This window comes from Ambystoma mexicanum, chromosome 3p (genome assembly GCF_040938575.1).
Source record: "Ambystoma mexicanum isolate Mex_15411 chromosome 3p, UKY_AmexF1_1, whole genome shotgun sequence".
Taxonomy (NCBI): Eukaryota; Metazoa; Chordata; class Amphibia; order Caudata; family Ambystomatidae; genus Ambystoma; species Ambystoma mexicanum.
Genome location: NC_090925.1, coordinates 987,737,982 through 987,755,675, shown reverse-complemented (window position 1 = coordinate 987,755,675; position 17,694 = coordinate 987,737,982). Strand labels below are relative to the sequence as shown.

The following is a 17,694-nucleotide window of genomic DNA, read 5'->3' as shown; positions in this document are numbered from 1 at the left end:
GTGAGGTGACAGTTGTCCCTGGCTCGGGTTTCCTGGCCTGGATTACTGAATAAGGAATTTTGGGGGGGGAACATACGGATGCCCTCGAGCAGTGAGACGCCCAGCAGTGGAGCTTCGTGGCACTGTGCTTTGGAGCCCTTCACAGCCTTCGGTTCAGCGACGGTTGTCATCCAGGAGGCTTTTCTTCAACTCAGCCGAGGAGACCTCAAGGAGTGGAAAAGTGTCACTGCAGGCCCAAAAGGATGTGCACAAGGTTTCAGCCGGATCCGCACTTCACACAATGTTACACTGCAAAAATGACAGGTCCCAGGGTATTGAGAGTTTGCAGCCCGGGAATATCGCAGCTCTTTGTGGGATGGCACAAAATGCAGGCGGTCCTCAGACTGGTTAGGCCCATCAGTCCATGGGAGGAAGTCGTCTTCAAGAGATCTTCCCCGTTGGGTCTTCAGTGGTCACTCAAAAGCTCTGGCGGTCGCTTGGAAATTGCTGGGACATCCTTCTTTGAATTCCTCTTCAGATCTTCAGTCCGGTGGTCGACTAGGATGTTCAGCTCCAGGACTCTCACCTTATATGCAAGAAAACTGGTTGAGCCCACCAATCACCATTCAAGCCTTTCATGCAAATCTGGGAGGCGTCTGTCCAGGGGGAAAGCCAGCCTCCCAGCATAAACTGGTTCCAGGCAGGAACACTGCAGGACACAGAACCAGGGAGTTTCGGTTACCTCCCCCACTTTCTGTCCTTTCAGGCCATCAGAGTACCTTAACATGCTTTCCAAGGGAAGCACGCCAAAGACAAAAGATCCATCAAGACCTCCCCCACCAAGAAAGGAAGAAGAACGCTCAAGTAAGAGCAAGTCATAATGAACAGGGCTTAAACAAATACAGCCACCATTTTAGGCAAATGGGGACTCCTGTATCCCTACTGCAGCTGTGAAGATAGCCTGCGGTAGAAGTCCACAAAAAGTTGTGCAAAAAGGCACACTTTCACCAGCCTGTCAGATGAACTTGTAACAGTAACTGAAAGTTACTGAAATAGTGAGAAAAAGGAGACCATGTTTCCCCTCAGCACTCCACATAAGGTGGGATGTGCTGATCTCACTAGATAAAATACAGGAGGGACAAAAGGGTGCGCCCCCCCTGCCCCATGCCCAGGTAACTGTAGTTAACCCTGGTAAAACAAAAAGGGATGGTCAAGGAGTTTCCAGCAACACTGCACAGAAAGTGCTGTGTGCTGCAATAGCAAAAAGATAGATGCCAGAAAACATGGAGAATACATTTAACATTTAAAGAAGAACACCATTAAAAAGTATCAGAAATAGCTAAAAAAGGGTTCCCAAGTACAGAGTAAAAGAATTAGTGAGTGTGGAAAAAGTGACCCATTCACTCAGGAGAGTCATAAAAAGCAAGAGTCCAGCTGGGGGACTCCCAGGTGGAGAGAATTTCATTCAAAAAGGAAATCTACTCTAACAACTGCCATTGCTTCTGCCTCGTAGAGCTGTGTGCTATTTGGTTGTGCATTTCTGCACCAAGGTAGGTTTCAGATAGTCTGTAGTCTGGCATAGGTGACAAATCCTTGGATGTTGTCCGTTCTCATGTGGCCAGGGCGGTGCAGCCACAGTCCAATAATCTGCGTGGGGGTGGTGCACCACAGGAGGATTCCATGGGGGGGAGGGAGTGGACACCCTCATGGGATGAGGATGACACCCTAGGAGAGACGTGTAACACTTCTGCCACAATCTCAGCTCCCCCAGCCACTTACCCTCTCCCTCGTGCAAGACTCCTCAACACTTCCATGTATGCAAACCCCCCTTTTAATTTTTTTTTTTTTAACTTTGTTTTTATTGACATAATACAAATAAGGTAGGGTGCACGAGCAATCCCTGCCAGCAATACACTAAGCAAACATAACTGACGGTATTTTTTACTTTTTAGTCCCATCCCGCCTCCCCCCCTCCCGCCCCACCCCCCCCCAACTTTTTCAACATAATCCCCTCCCCCCCAACTTTGCAACATACCAAGTTTTGAGGTTTTTGCAGGTTACAGAAGCAGCAGTGAGAACTTTCGAACATCGTTATATGCACTTGTTATACAATTCGACATCGTGGGAGCAGCGCGGTTCAGAGCAAAATGATGGACAGTCTCCAGTTCTAGGGCCGGCGCTGGGGTAAGCCCGGGGGATACATATTGGGAGCCAACATTACAGTCGCATAGAGACACATTCATCGTGGAGGAGAACTGCTGTCCATTCCTGTGAGAACTCCGAGACTTTATCGTTTTTCACTGCCGTAAGTTTTTCATAAGTAAATATAACCCTTAATTTACAGAGCCATTCCTCCTTGGTTGGTGCTAAGGCGCTTTTCCACTTTTGGGCCAATGCTAGCCTCCCCGCCCTCAGCATGGCCCCGATGACCCTCGGGAATGCACTCTGTTCCGTTTCCGGCATGGGAGTACCCAGGAGGATTTCTAAGGGGAGAAGCGATGGACAGAATCCCTCTATATCCTTAATCCAGCTGAGAAGCTCCGACCAGTACACCTGAATAACCGGGCATCCCCACCACATATGGAACCATGTGCCTCTTTGGCGACATAGCCTAGGACAGTAGGGGGATACTTCTGCGAACATTTTGAAGAGGGTGGCTGGGGGGCGATGCTAGGAGTGGAGAATCTTGAAACTATGCTCCATGGCTGCGGTGTACAGAGTACCGGTGAATATGGTTTTGAAAACTGCCCTCCATGTATGGTCATCCAACGCCATGCCCAGCCTTTCTTCCCATATACGTTTGAAGGGTTGCCTACCCTCCAGATTAGCTGTTATCAAGGTACTATAGAACTTGGACAGGGAGCCCTTTCGAGAGACACTTTTAGCTATTACTTCTTCAAAGGGGGTGAGGGGGCGGGTTAGGTTGTCAGCCCACCGAGGGTGAGTCAGAATTCCCTTCAAACGCAAGTACTCAAAGATCGATGGTGGTTTGTCACCCAGTGCTTCGGTCAATTGTTCATAGTCTATGAAGCCCTCCTCACGGGAGAGCTGGGAAACTCTCTCCAACCCCATGTCTGACCAAGCTTGCGTGTCGCGGAAGCTTCTGGTGTCTAGGTTGATAGGGGGACCCCATAGCGATGTTAAAGGGGCCGGCCAGGACGACAGCATTTTGTTATCTTTATTCGGCTTCCAGAGTGCCCATAGAACTGCAGTGTGGGGTGTTCTCTAAGATAGGAGGGGATAGTTTTAGGGGAGGCCCATAGTAGATCTCTAACTTTTTTTAGGGTGGGTGTGGATATCTTCTATATATGTCCAGTACGTCCTCATATCCTCTCGCATGTGCTCCATCATCACCCGGAGCTGAGCTGCTTTATAGTATAATCTGAAGTCGGGAGGGCGAATCCACCGTGATCTTGACATCCACGTTAAGAAGGGAAATGGGGCGATATGATTGACACTGGGAAGGGTCCTTCCCCTCTTTGGGGATTACTACTATCAATGCTGACATCATCGAAGGTGGGAGGGTGCCCTGGTGAAGTGCCGAGTTGAACATTTTGGCCATAAATGGGGCTAGCGTAGACCGGTAAGTCTTATAGAATTTGACTGTGAACCCATCATCGCCTGGGGCTGTTCCACTCTTCAGGGAGGATATGGTATCTATTATCTCCTCTGGAGATACGGGGAGATCCAGTATGCCTGCTTTTTCAGGTGAGAGGCCGGGAATCGGGAGAGAGTCCAAGAAACTGTCGATCTCGGTTCCGTCCCCTACGTATTCCGAGCTGTATAAGCGTTCATAATAGTGCCGAAAGTGTTCAGCTATTTTGCTGTCTCTTACAGTTGGCTCCCTTCCCGGTGGCCGGATGGAGTTAACCCTCCTACTATTTCTGAGCTCCCGGAGCCTCCAAGCAAGTATTTTATCAGCCTTTTCCCCCTTTTCCATGTACTTCTGTTTCAGGAAGGACAGCTTTTTTTCCTGTTTGTCCAACCTGGAGGTCCGCTAGGCTTGAGCGCAACCTTTGGAGTTCCTCCCACTTCCCGGGGGAACATTTGTGTTTTTAGTTTCCCACCAGGTTGGATAGCCTCTATCTTTTTCCTCAACCGTGTCTCCTCCTGTCCCCTCTCCCTCTTTTTTCTTGAACCTGTCTCGATGAGAATGCCTCTAATGGTCGCCTTGAATGCCTCCCAAACACCCATAACTCCGACCTCACCGTTATCGTTGATAGAGAAGTATTCGGTGATGGCTGTAAGGAGGGATCGTCGCACCTCTTTATCATGTAGAAGGAGGTTGTTACACCTCCATAAGGACCCAGGTGGCGGGGCCGGGGGCACACCCATTTTTATTCTAACCATGTCGTGGTCTGTCCAGGGAACCACCTCTACCCCTGATTCCGTGACCTCGCCCCGGATCGTGGCGTCAACCAAGATATAATCAATACGGGAGAAAGTAGCATGGGGTTTCGAGAAAAAAGTGAAGTCGGGGTCTCGATCTTTTTCTGTGTGGTGTGTGTCGCTCAGGCCCAGATCGTCGTTAACTGATTGAAAAGCCTCGGCCAGTTTTTTTTGGAGGCGTTGGTTAGGACATGGATTGGGCGAGCTCCTGTCTCTATCAGGGCAAAGAACCATATTAAAATCCCCCCCGACCAGTAAAGTGCCCTCGGAAAAAGCTACGATTTTCTCTCTCATCCCCATCCAGAAGCCATCTTGCGCCTCATTCGGAGCATAAATACCAACCAGGGTGAACAGCCGACCCCTCACCTCCCCTTTAACCATGACATATCGTCCTTCCGGGTCTGCCCTCTGGGCTTTGAGAACGAAGTGAGCCCCGGGGGAGACCAATAGGGCCACTCCCCGTTTCTTGGCCTGGAAGGACGCTGCATAGACTTGTTCAATAGCTTTAGCTCTCAGCTTTGGTTCCCTGTCCCGAACCCAATGTGTTTCTTGTACAAATAAGAAATGGAGCCGGAGCCTTGTGAATTCCCTCACCAGCAACGACCTTTTGGTGGGAGAGTTGAGTCCCCGAACATTTAGCGAACCCACTGTCAAATATTGCAAGGAATCATCCATCATAGCAATGGTAAGAGCTCATGTCTCCCTTCTCGGGACGAATAATTCCAGCGCTCCCGCAGTGCTTCCACCCCCCCGCTATAGTCCAATAACAAAACCACAGTTACAAAACAGACCAGAAAACTTGGCTTGGCCCCATTAGAATCCTCTCGAACTAACCCCAACCTTTCCCTCCCCCCTCCCACCTCCCCCCTGAACGCCTGGTAGACCAGCGGCCTCATCCTGTCGCTGAGCCAGGCCACCATTGTCTCCCTCCTCCGGGCTCTTAAACTCTCCAACAACCACAACTTGAGCCCCCCCCCCTATCATGTTCAGAATACAAATGATCAAAGTGCTTCCCCCAATGACATGAAAATCAAACTAGACCGTGAAGCTTTCTGGGGTTCCTCAGGTGTCAGGTTGTCCAGGGGATGCCGGAGCCACTCTTCTGAACTTCCTGTGGCCTCGGACTTTACGTCTCTCCTGAGAAGCCTTAATTCTCCCGGGTCCAACGGGCTCTCTTCCACGTTCTCGGTCTTCCCCCTCCACATTTGGTTCTTCGAGAAGTTCGCCCGACACCCTGCGAATGTCATCCTCCGTGACCAGGGCATATTTGTACCCTTCCAGTTCAAAGAAAAGCGAAAAAGGGTATCCCCACCTGTATCGGACCCCCTTGGTTTGGAGCATTTTCGTCAGCAGGGAACAGAGACGACGTCTTGCCAGGGTGAAGGCGGACAGATCCTGGTACACCGAAATCCGGGCTCCCTCCCAGTCCACCGGGCCCCTCTTACGTGCCAGTTCCAGAATTTTGTTCTTCTCCGTGAAGTAGTGGAAACGCACGAGAATGGACCTGGGGCCTCTGTTGATCGCTCCCGCCCTGTGAGCTCTGTCAATTGTGGGTTCATTCGTGTTCGCCCCATCGAAGAGAGATCCCACTACTGCGTTCACAGCTTTGATTATGTCCATTTGCGTTTCACCTTCCCGCTCCGGGAACCCCAAAAAGCGAAGATTACAGCGTCGTTCCCTATTTTCCAGGTCATCCAGTTTTAGGGAGCATTTCTCTTCTCTCCTCTCGAGTTCCGATAGGCGCATGTCGAATTGCGTCTCGAAAATGTCATTCGAGGCTGTGTTGTTTTCAAGCGCCTGGACCCTGTCGTCTATGTTGCCCACTTTTTTATCCAGGGTATCCAGCCGTAGCGTTATGTCTGCTCTGAAACCTCTTATTTCCTCCAGGAGGGCCGCCATGCCTTTGGTGACCGTGCTAGTGTCAGACATGTCCAGGGGTGCCGGGGCCGCCATCTCCGGGCGGGTTGGCGAGCCTGAGGGTTTACGTCAAAGTCTCTGCAGGGATTCCTTCCAGTTCATAGGCCTCCCCTGACCATCTCCACGGGATCCTCTGCCTAATGCCCTAGGCCCTATGGGCAGTACCGTCGGGTCACCAGACTACGCCAAGGGGAGGGCAGCGGGGGGTCTTCCCTGTATACGGCCTCTGCGTTGTACTCACTGTTGGGGCGGGAGGTTGCTCAGGGCAAGTCTCCAAGGCACAGCCGATACCGGCCTATCACTCCTCGACCCGGGTTTGATTCAAGTCGCCACTGAACTGGCGGTCTTTGTGGTCGCTATTTTGGGGTCATTCAATAAACGCTGTGGTTGGCCCGGGGGGGTACCCCTTTCTCAGTGATGCTGGTTGCAGGTTGTTGATTTGGGGCACCCTCGCCCCTGAGCTCCCGTCGCGCAGCTTCCAAGCTGTGTGGGAAGGCCCGCCTGAGGTGGGGTGGAGGGGTTGTCGTGGGCACCCTTGCGGGGGCCTCCGCCTCTGGGGGTCCCCGATGAAGACTGGCCCCACGGCCGTCGATGGGGTTGAAGATCTTGGGGGGCAGGCCGTGCCTCCTGAGTGCACTCCTGCGCCAGCTCCACAGTCCAGCGGTGGGCTCGGGGGAGGCTCGATCCGCCGGGCCCAGCACGCAGCCCCCCAGTGAAGCGGGGAGCAGCCCGGAGCACTGCGTGATCTCGTCCGGATTCAGGAGGACTCGCAAGCCCCCGCTACGAGGTCCAGAGGGAAGCGGGGGGGGGGTGCTCTTCCGCGCCGACCGGCTGTGTTGTAGGCCTCAGGTAGGCCGCGGCTTGCCGCCGCCCTGCGCAAGGGGTCGCGGTGCTGGGGAAGGCTGGGCTCACTCCCTCTCCCGGTTCTGAGCCGTGTACTGCTCGCGGCCTTATGTGGGCCCGCTCGGGGCCCTGGGGAGGCGGGATCCGCCCCAGAGAAGTTCGATGTGGAGGGAGGCAGCACCCGCGGGGCCTACCCAAGCCGCGGCACTCCGTTACTTCCTGCGGAGCCGCGGCGCGGGGGAAGGCGGAGCTCCTTCTCCTTCCTCTTTCCGAGGGTCCGATCTCGGCGAAATCTCCACGCCGGGAGATCGGAGTTGGGGTCCGCGGGGGCTCCGCTGAATCAGTGATCCGCGGGGGGGGGTCAACACTGCACTCCTAGGGGTCTGGGGGGGGCTCAGGTCCCTCTTACGGCGCCCTTTGGAGGAGACCAGTGCGGATGCGTCAGTGCATCTCGGCGCCCCCTGGTGGATCCCCCTTTTAATTTTACTGAGACGAAGAAGAGCAGTCATGACATCCTGAAAATAAATGTGACAAAAGTAGATTTACAGAGTGCAGAAGAGCACCCTGCAGAACCGCAATGAGTAGACCAGCCTATTCAATTTGGTTAAATCCGACATACAAACAGAAAAAGCAAGGAAGGACTCCAGACGGAGACCAGTCCAAGGCGAGGTTGAAAGCTCCAGACCCGGTCCTGTGATACTGGCTGGTACGGCATGCTGGCAGACGAAGACGGCAGGCAATCCCAAGGTGTCGGAAGCGGGACAACTTCCGAAGGAAGGCCGGTGCTGCTGAGTTGCCGCAGACCAAGCAGAGCCTTCGCAAGCAGTGCAAGTCCCGCAGCTGATGGAGGAAACAGAAAGAGCAGATGCCCTCGTGAGCCATACCCACAGGTAGACGAAGGGGCAGAGAACCGCAAGGAAGCAGAAGAAGTTGTGGCAAGCAAACCGGGGGAAAGAATACCTTGTAGCTAGGGTCTGGGACCCTGACGAGAACTAAAGTTGGTGGCAAGTGAGGAAGGGGGAAAAATATGCCAAACCTGGGGTCTGGGGTCCTGAAAGTGATAGCAAAGAAGCTGTTACATCTTTGGTCATATATAGTGCTTGGCAGGAGAGTAAACCAAGCCTACCTAGAAGGAAGAAGACAAATACAACAGTTGCTCATCTTCATAGTCCCAGTACATGGGAGAAAGTGAACAAGAATGGCTGTGCAATAGGTAGTCATTTGCAGGTGAGAGTATTCGGTAAGATTTGCCCAAAACTGGTAAATTTGCCTTTCCTGGTTCAACCCCAGAACTTTTTGCTTTATTAGTGGGATATTTTTCATTAATACCTCAGTGAGTGGGAACCTTTTTCCACACTCACATAATCTTTAACTCTTTTTATGGGTGTCCTTTTTAAGACTCTCCATAGTGTCTTTTTAAAGTTATCATCTTTAACAACTTATTGGCAATAAGTGCCTGTTGTTGCTGGGTTGCCCTAGGGCAGTGGTCTTCAAACTTCTTTGGCCAGGGCCCCCCTGAGCAAAATATGGGCAGGTTGGGACCCCCCAGAAATGCCAAATGGACAGTATATACTGCGCGCCGTCACCTGCTCCCATCACAGTCGCTGGGCTCCCTCATCCCACTCCTACCCAGTCCCTGGTCTCTCCCCACCCCATCACACACCCTGGGCTCTCCCCATTCTGCTCCCACTACTATCCCATGGTTCCCGCCCATTGTGCTCCCACCGTAGTCCCTGGGTTCCCCCCATCCCGTTCCCAACACAGTCTGAGGGCCAGTGGCGGCTGGTGATTTTTTTAAGTGGAGGGGCATACCTATTTCCCCAAAAAATGCCTTAGCGACCGAGCATAGTGAGGGAGCCCGAACCAATGAAGGGGCGTTCGGGGGGGGAGTGCGAGGGGGTTTTCCCCCTGCAAATTTATTTTTAAATAATGGGTTAAAATGTTGCATGTAGAGCATACTTTTAACGAAAAAATGGGTAAATAGCCAAACAGTTTGCAATTGGTGCTGGGGGGCCCAGGGGGCAGGCATGACATTTTCTACTGGACAACTATGATAGATGTCCAGTAAAAAGATACCATCCCTGTCCCCTGGGCCCCACTGGGCCTAACACAATCAACATGATTATGTGTGTATGCAAGGCGCTGCACATTCATCCAGCAATCACTATCATTCACACGAGCACCCATCACCATACACTCACTCATAACATAAGCATACACGCATCCATACTCATGTTTAAATAAAAACAATGAACATAAACGTACCTTCTGCATTGGCCTACGTGTGGGTGCTGAAACACCCTGCTCCAGGCTGCTCTGTCCGTATGTGTGAGGAGGCGCAGGAGCTCCCTCTCGGACATTCAGACATGCAGTACCCCAGCCAGCATTTCCAATGAGCTATGCAATGCTGGCGAAGCAAAACGCCCCAGCACTTGCATGGCTCAGTGAGCATGTGCGGCTGTGGAACTAAGCTCAACTGTCAAAGGGAAACAGTGTTTCCCTTTGACAGTTCAGCCAGCCCAGTAGCACTCCATCATCTGGAAAAAGCAGCTGAAGGAGTGCTCACTGTTTCAATGGGCTGGCTCCTTAGCTCCTCTATAATGGTTGAGGGGCCACTGGGTGGGCGCCCCCTTGCTATTATGGATGAGCCGCCAGGCTCAGACTGGTCTATAGCGCAATGCCTGTACCAAAAATGTAAAATGCTGGTGTGGGCCAGTCAAAATGGGCCACCATTTTGGCCAATGTGGACCAGTTTGATGAGTTACTTAACTATGCAGTTAGTAATTTTGACCATTGTTGCTGAATATATCATAATTTACTTACATTTTAACACAAAGCACCCCCTTGGGTACTATTGAACCAGTGGGCCTCATTACAACCCTGGCGGTAGTAAAACCGGTGCGGCTGCCGCCGGAGTTGCATCCGGGTCTGGCACCCACGAATGGGCAATTACCGGGTCATGCCGAGTTAGGCAGACTTGATAATTGCCCTTTCGCGGGTGCCGGTACCGGTAGATCTCCATTGCCATTTGAGCCCCATAGGGCTAAATGGGAAGCTTGGATGCACCGGCACCATTAATAACAGTGCCGGTGCATCAGACGAGCTGTGCTCGCGGGTGCCGCACGGCCTGCCAGGTCAGACCTGGCGGCTACGGTTACTGGCACCGTTGTTACCGTACCGCCATTGTTGTAATGAGGCCCAGTCTGTGATTTAAGGAATTAATATCTATTCACAACTGTGGGCTACTTTTTCATTGTTGCCCGAGACAGTTTCATGCTTCAGCCCGACCATGTGAGCCACCCCTGCCCATTTCTTCCCATTTTTTTTTATATTTCATGCTGAGTTCTCAGGACCCCCAGGGATGCACCCGTAGAACCCTAGCGGGTCACTGCCCTAGGGGTTCCCCTTTTAACTTTCTTGTTCTAACCTTGAGTGAACTACAGTTCCCAAAGGTAGAAAGGATATTTGGATCCCTTTTATATTTTGTTAAGTGAAACCAGCACACCCTACCTTATGTGGAGTGCTGGGGAGATGCAATGTATACCCTTTCACACTAAAACTGTAACAACTCTGTTACAGTGACAAGCTTACCTTCAATGGCTGGTGGCAGTGATATCTTGTATTAATTTGGTGCACCTTTACCGTGGGCAGTGTTCACAGCTGCAGTAAAGGGACCTAATGGTGTCAATTTTTACCAAAATAGCCACGGTCTTCTTTTTTCCACATTTTAGTGTTTCTTGTTCTGCCCCCTGACCTCCAGGGCGGGAAATTCCTTTGTGTGATTTTTATCTTCCGTGGGAGTCCCGAGGACTCCCTGCCCAGGCTCCAGTGTGTCTGTGAGAGCAGGAAGTGAGGGAGGAGTCCAAAACTCCCCAGCCCTTTGTCTTACAACTTGCTTGAATGGGGACAAATCCTAGTGGGGGGCTGACTGTCCTGATGGGACAACCATACCGCTGCCCCTTCTTGTAAAATGGGGGGGAGAGAATGTGCTGTAATTCCTGATAAATACTGTGAACCTGGAAGCTGAATATATGTCGACCACTGGAACTTAAACCGAAGAGGAAGATGAAGGAAAAGCAGCTAAGACAATTTCCAGTGACCCGAAAGCCTGCTGTGTAACCAGAGCCTGCTGTAGCCCTTCCTTCCAGAAAACAACGACCCCGATCCAGAGCCTGGTGAGACCCACTAGACTCAAGAAGACCTGCATTTTGAGCCATCCCACGCGTTGCTGCAACCTTGCGTTGTTGCAATACCCCAATACCCTGGGACCTCGAGCCATTGTGCAGTGCAGTCTTCCGAATCTCGCTGAAACTTCGTGGCCATCCTGGTGGATCTCCAGAGACACGAATTGAGTCTGAAAAGTCCCCTCACCAGAGTGCTGGACCTTTGTAACGACGAGAATTCAACCACGATTTTCTGTCTTCTTCTCAGCTCTTTGAAAAGGTGACAAATCCACAGAACCGCATTCAGCCGGGAGGGAAACCTTTCCTAGAGCCTTCTTCATCGATCCCTGCTGCAAAGTCCCTTCTGAGGTCTTGTTTTCAGTCTCCACGGCAAGGAATCCACTGATGGGGTATTTGGCTGCAGACCCTGATGTTCTCCTGCTGCAAAATCTTTTTCAATGCTGAGGTATTGTGTTGGCTTGGGTTTGTACTTAACTTAAGCCTGTTAGGATTTCTGTGTAGCTATGTGGTGTTTTCTGTGACTGGGAGGTCCCTCATCCAGTACAACCAGTCCCACTGCTAGAATCCTGCTAGGGTGTCTTCTGCGAAGCCCCTGGACCCTCTTCTAACTCTAAAGTACAGTACTTATCTGTTTGCCCAGTTTTCCTAAGGAACTCTGACATTTGCTACTAAAGAACCTATTCTGACACTGCCTGTTGGTCACTAGACCTAGTGACCCCCCCTTCTTCCACTGAGAACACTCATGCTCCAAGAATAAGTGAAAGACTGTCAATGGATTGGGACTCCTGCCTAGAAAAGAAAATAAGTGTTTTAAAAGTTACTTACTTGTAAAGAATTGGTTGGTAACTGTAATTCTAAGAGTCAACAGTTACAAAAGTTCTTACTGATCTTGAATGTGTGGTGCACCATTCTTAAAAGTATGGTTAACATCTTTTCTTCCTTAGCAACTGTTTTGCCAGTCTAATAGAAAGTAGATGTGAAGGTATTTTACTCTCCTGTGATTAGGTTGTGCCTCTTCCCAAAAGTAAAGTGTTGGTATCACCAGATTAGTCCCTTGAGGATAATTGTATGAGTGTCCCCCAACTGGGTCTTGCTTCCCCTGACTTGCTGCTAGCCTGTCCTTAATAAGTCTGCATTAGGTTGTTGTCTACCTAGAATAACTATTCAGTAAAGTGTAACATTGGGTTTTACTTTCCCCCTCCATTGTGAGGTTAAACAAAGTATGTGGGTTTTACTTACCTTGTGTTCGCTGTGTGCCATCCAAAATAAGTTAAGAGTTACTGCTTACCTCAATCTGGGGTTCCCCGATTTCAAAAGCACCTATAATTGTATATTACATCTTTAGGTTTTACTCACCTAGGATAACTGTGTGTTATGACAAAAGTGGTTATAGGTTTTTGGTGCACCAAGAATAAGTGTTTCACTATTCATCAAAGGTATATTGTCCAGTTGACTGATTAAGTGATGTGTGCTGAGAATCATTTTACAACTGGAGGGGTCTACTGCCCTTGCGTTAGTGAATGTAATTGTAAAAAGTGACCATTGGTTTTTACTCCCCAAGGATAGGCTTGACCTATACTAAATGTGTATGAAAAGGTTTTGACTTCCCTAGAACTACTGTTAGGTACTTCAAATAAAGTCTATACTTGGGTCTGTGTATTTTCAAGTATAGTGTTGTGTTTTTTATATTGTGATTTCATATAATGTGTTAGTACTTACTTAACCCTTGGATTTATTTGTACCTACCTGTATTTAAATAAATCCTTCATTTTTACAATACATAGTGTTTCAGTGTTTCTTTGGATCATTTGTATTACAATTTCCCTTGTACTGCTGATTCTACAGCCCTCTCTCTCTCCTAAGATAAGCCTGGCTGCTCTGTCTCCGCTACGATATACTCAGGTGGTACAGCCTTAAACTAATAGTGGAGTCTTGTACTGTCTCAGTTGAATGGTTTTACTAAGCCCTTAGTTCGACTTCAGAAAAAACTGTTCTAACAGAGTGCACTGAGTCTACCTAGCAGGAGAAATATTAAAGCCAGGCGATTCTGGGACTCAAACCCATGTGACGAGTGGACATTTGTGGCATAAGGCAGTACTTGGCAGGAGAGTACACCCATAAACGAAGAACTGTTGTAAGTACTCTTCTTAGTCACAGTAACAGGGAGAAAAGTGAGCCCGGTTGGCTGTGCAAAAGGAAGAGAAACCTGGGGAAGGGAGACAACCCCTGGGATTGTGAACATTGTGGTGAAGTCAAGAGAAGGGAGACATTCTCTTGACCCTTCTGGAACTATTTGTTTTTGCACCATTTGGAACTTTGTGTTTGGAACTTATGAAAAGAACTGTGAAGGATCTGCTACAAAGACACTCCTTTGCACCTTTTGATTAAGTTATTAGTGTGAGGGCTAGAGTTAGGGGTTTGACACGACAGTGGATCATTCTTTATTTTTGAAATCCTGATGGACCCATTAAAGATTTGTGTTGAGGTAGGGACCGACCCCCCATTAGCGTTAGGGCTAGCAAGGCCTTTTCCCAACCCTATTTATACTATAATAAAAGTATGTAGCAACAAAAAAATGCCACCTGTGTCGATCTCTTACTACTGCACACTCACACATAGCAAATATTATGACAGAGCAACTGCAACATTAAGCGGCCGATGATGAAATAACTCTGACAAGATCGCAGAAGCTTCAAGTGGAAGCAGACATGTGGGTAAATTAAACACTGCCTAAAACACACAGCAGGATAAATGTACACATAGTATGCAAGAAAGAGAAAATACCTTAAAAACAGTTTACTGCAGCAGCTCCTCTTTGGCAGTCCTGATTTAAGTACAGGGGCCCAGTATGACAATCAAACACTCAACGACAAAGTGTTGGGAGTTCAAACTTATGCATTGTCGGTTTAGATGCACTTATTTGAATTCACCATATTTTGGGGATTCAAAGTTGGAAATGTTCACATTGTTTTAATAGATGAAAAAAACTAAAATTGGACGACCATCCTGCACAAGCAGTTCTTCACAGAAGGGGGCACAAGCAGCAGAAAAGGCAACCTACTTCATAAGGGAAGATCTGGAGCCAGGCGACGGCCCCCTCCATGACTAATCGATCCAATGCTTTTCTTTGACAGTTGATGAGAACATTCAGTGCTGGCGATTTTTATTTTCTATAGAGGAATGCTATTAAGGCATGAAAGGATCTTCATCACAATGCAATAAGGGGCACCCCTTACCTGGGGTCTGGAAGTTGAGGGCCACCAGTTGGCTGCCACATATCCACATGGGCAACGGGTCGTAGTTGGAGGAATCGAGGCGCTGGCCCTTGGGGTAGATGCGGGAGAGCTGCCGTCGGTTGTACTGAAGGAACTTCTTGCCCTTAATCTTATTGACATACTTCTCAGCTTTGGTTTCAGGAAAGGATGACATATCCCTATAACAGGCCCGCTCAGTGCCAATCTCTGCAAGAAAAAAATGCATTGCATTTCATTACCTCATAGATGCTAATACCACACTGGGTTATAGCTGAATGTGTTCATTAGGTTGTACTCTTTCCTAATGCCTGGACATTGAATTCTGTTAAACCAAGGTAGTCAAGACAACAATGCTCCAGAAACCCACATCATGCCTGTCATGTAACTCCCATGTTATTCCAGCACTGTGGCCCTAGACATCTATAATTGTACTGCAATACAAATCTATGTGCACGTACACTTGGAAGAACCACCTTTCCTCCATCCTACTATTTCACCTCAATCATGCAAACCAATATAGACTGATATTTAAGCTGTAGGTCCACACATGGCTTCTGCAGCGCAATCCATTCATGATGTGCAATATCCAATGATCATACTGCCCCTGGCTACCACACAATTTCTTCATTGGCAAGGGGCTGCTTTTGTCACATAGCTCAATGTTATTTTAGTAATAGGAATCCAGGTAGCTCTTCAAATGTAAGCCTTGCTTAAACTACACGACATCAAGCTACGATGGCTCAGCACTCTACTATTAAATGGTATTTTATTCTGTGATACCCACACACTTCAACCAACACATTTTGTTCTACCCAGATGAAACCTCACTGGGCAAATCTGAAGCTGTGTGCCAGTTACACACCAGTCAGAAGAATACACTTGCCCAACTGCATAGTGATCCTGTTGTCTATGTGCACCATGGGCAAGAATTTGACATGCTTCTGCTAAGGAAACTCATTTCTAACAAAGTGCATGCAACCCCCATAGCAAGAAATGCACCACACACTTCAGTGACATCACCTGCATCCCTCTACTAATACACCTCAACTGTGGCCATTATTAGCCATCTAGATTGCTAGTGCGGTTAAGTCCCCTGCCTTGCTCTGGGCATATCTAGTGAGGTGACCAAGGGGATCCGGTGGCTCTGTAATCTAGCTTGGGGACCGTATTGGGAGGATCCCTTGGTCACCCTGCACTTAGTCCCTGTCTAAGGGCAAGGGGACAGTCACATTGCACCAACTAGTGATGGTGTACCTTTGAAAAGTGATGCACCTAGATCTGGGGAGCAGAGGCCATTTGGGATTGAGGGAATCAGGATCTCCACAACCTCAAAGCACAGTGCTTAACCTCAACAGAGGTCGGGGACTCTGTAGCTGCTGTCCCTTTAAGGAAGCAGAAACCGAGATTTCAAGAGCAAAGACATTCACATAACCTGTTAAATATTTTGCTTTTCAACAAAGAAAACCATCTAACAACTGCTGTTTCTGTTGCTCCGTGACCCATCACTGAGAAAGCCCCCCTTCAAACACCCTGAGACGCGTGTTCCCATGAGTGCCAGAATGCTGCTACTCCATTGTTTCCAGATGGCACTTGTACATGAAACTATCTCAACCAAGCCCATTGTCTGCCAGCAGAGTTTGTATTTGCAAGTAAAACGTTACCATTGCACTGAAGGGAAGTATTCCTTTCACACAAAGAAGGATCAGGCACATTTTTAAATACATTACCAGCATCAGTCTCACAGGGTGAGCAGGCAGGGGAGCTGTGCCCTTCTAATCTAGTGGGCGCAGCAACAGGGGAGTGGTGGACATGCCAAAGGAAAGCTCCCAAAACCGAGATCAGGCCAAGGTTGGGCAATTAGTGGCAACCTTTCACAGCCTGCACCAATTCCAGCTCATTGGCGCAGACACTCACTGACAGCCCAACAAAGGGGGAGAAACCCAGTCCCTCAGTCAATTAGTGTGGGTGTTGGGAGTAGGAGCTGGAGACAGAAGAGCACAGATAAAAGAGTTTGTTTGGAAAAGGGTGGTGACAGCAAGAGACGGAGCAAGACCCATGACACTGGAGCAGAGGTCTGGGAGGCTGGGCAGTATTCGAATCTGGCAGCTTGAGGTTAGACATATGGAAACTTACCAAGGAATCAAAGGAACTGGCGAGAGAAATAGAGCAGCAGAGTGTTGGCCAAAGAGGGTGACATTATTAAGAAGAGGGTGGTAGCCCAAAGTGTGGAGAAGATTCAAGAAGGCATTGAGATGAGAGAGACCTACACACATTTGAGCTGGAGAGTAAAGAGAATATGGACAGTAGTATCCAAAGGTGGTGGTGAACAGGGGTGTTGCTAGGTCTGGAAAAGATCCGGGGCTACGCTGATGTCGGAGCTGTCGGAACTGGGGGCTAGCTATCCTTTTGGTTGTAGCTCCTGAGATTCTATCCGGGCTACGACCAAAAGACCAGGGGCTATAGCCCCCTTTGCCCCCCTCCTAGCAACGCCTATGGTGGTGAAGGTATGGGGGTGGGGAGTGAAGGTTCAAGGGACCTACAAATCTGTGAGAGTGAAAGCATGATGCGAGGTGGCACAACAGAAGCAAAGAAGGTTTAAGAGGCAGTGGTTGGTTAAGCTATGATAAAGAGGAACAGTGCAGACCTCAGAGGAGCAAAGAAAGTGCCTGAGTGGGTGAAGAATGTGCACTGGATGACAGACTTTGAGAGTACTCGCAGTACTAGGGGTGAAGAAGGCGATAGAAAGACGCAAGAATTTGGAGAGTACTGATAACAGTGCCCATAGCAGTAAAGAAGGTGAAGAGAAGGCAGATACTTTGTAATTGAAGACTGGTAGAAGAACGCAGCAGAAAGGGGCGAAGAAGGTGAAACAGAGAGTGGTAAGTGAAGCACACAGAAAATAGATTATGGCAGTAGAGAAAAATGAAAGAAATACCAGAATGTTGATGCAAGAAATGATGAAAGAAATGGAATACTGGAGACCAGGGATACAGTTACTGTAAGAGGAAGAACTGGGGCAGGAGATGGTTAGAGGGATGGTGGATTGGAGACATGGGATATTGCACTGGCGAGGAAAGTTTAGAAAGTTATATATAAGCCGGAGGAGGCGCGAGTAGTGTAATTTGCCA

At 49.2% G+C, this 17,694-nt stretch overlaps 1 protein-coding gene across 1 annotated transcript in view; it reads right to left on the bottom strand.

Moving 5' to 3' along the window:
* PLCG1 (phospholipase C gamma 1) overlaps positions 1-17,694 on the bottom strand; it is a 1,097,362-nt gene that overhangs the window by 121,976 nt on the left and 957,692 nt on the right. The window contains exon 26 of the mRNA XM_069652272.1: positions 14,549-14,773. Within this exon, the coding sequence (XP_069508373.1) occupies positions 14,549-14,773 (225 nt within the window). The remainder of the gene's footprint in view (positions 1-14,548; positions 14,774-17,694) is intronic.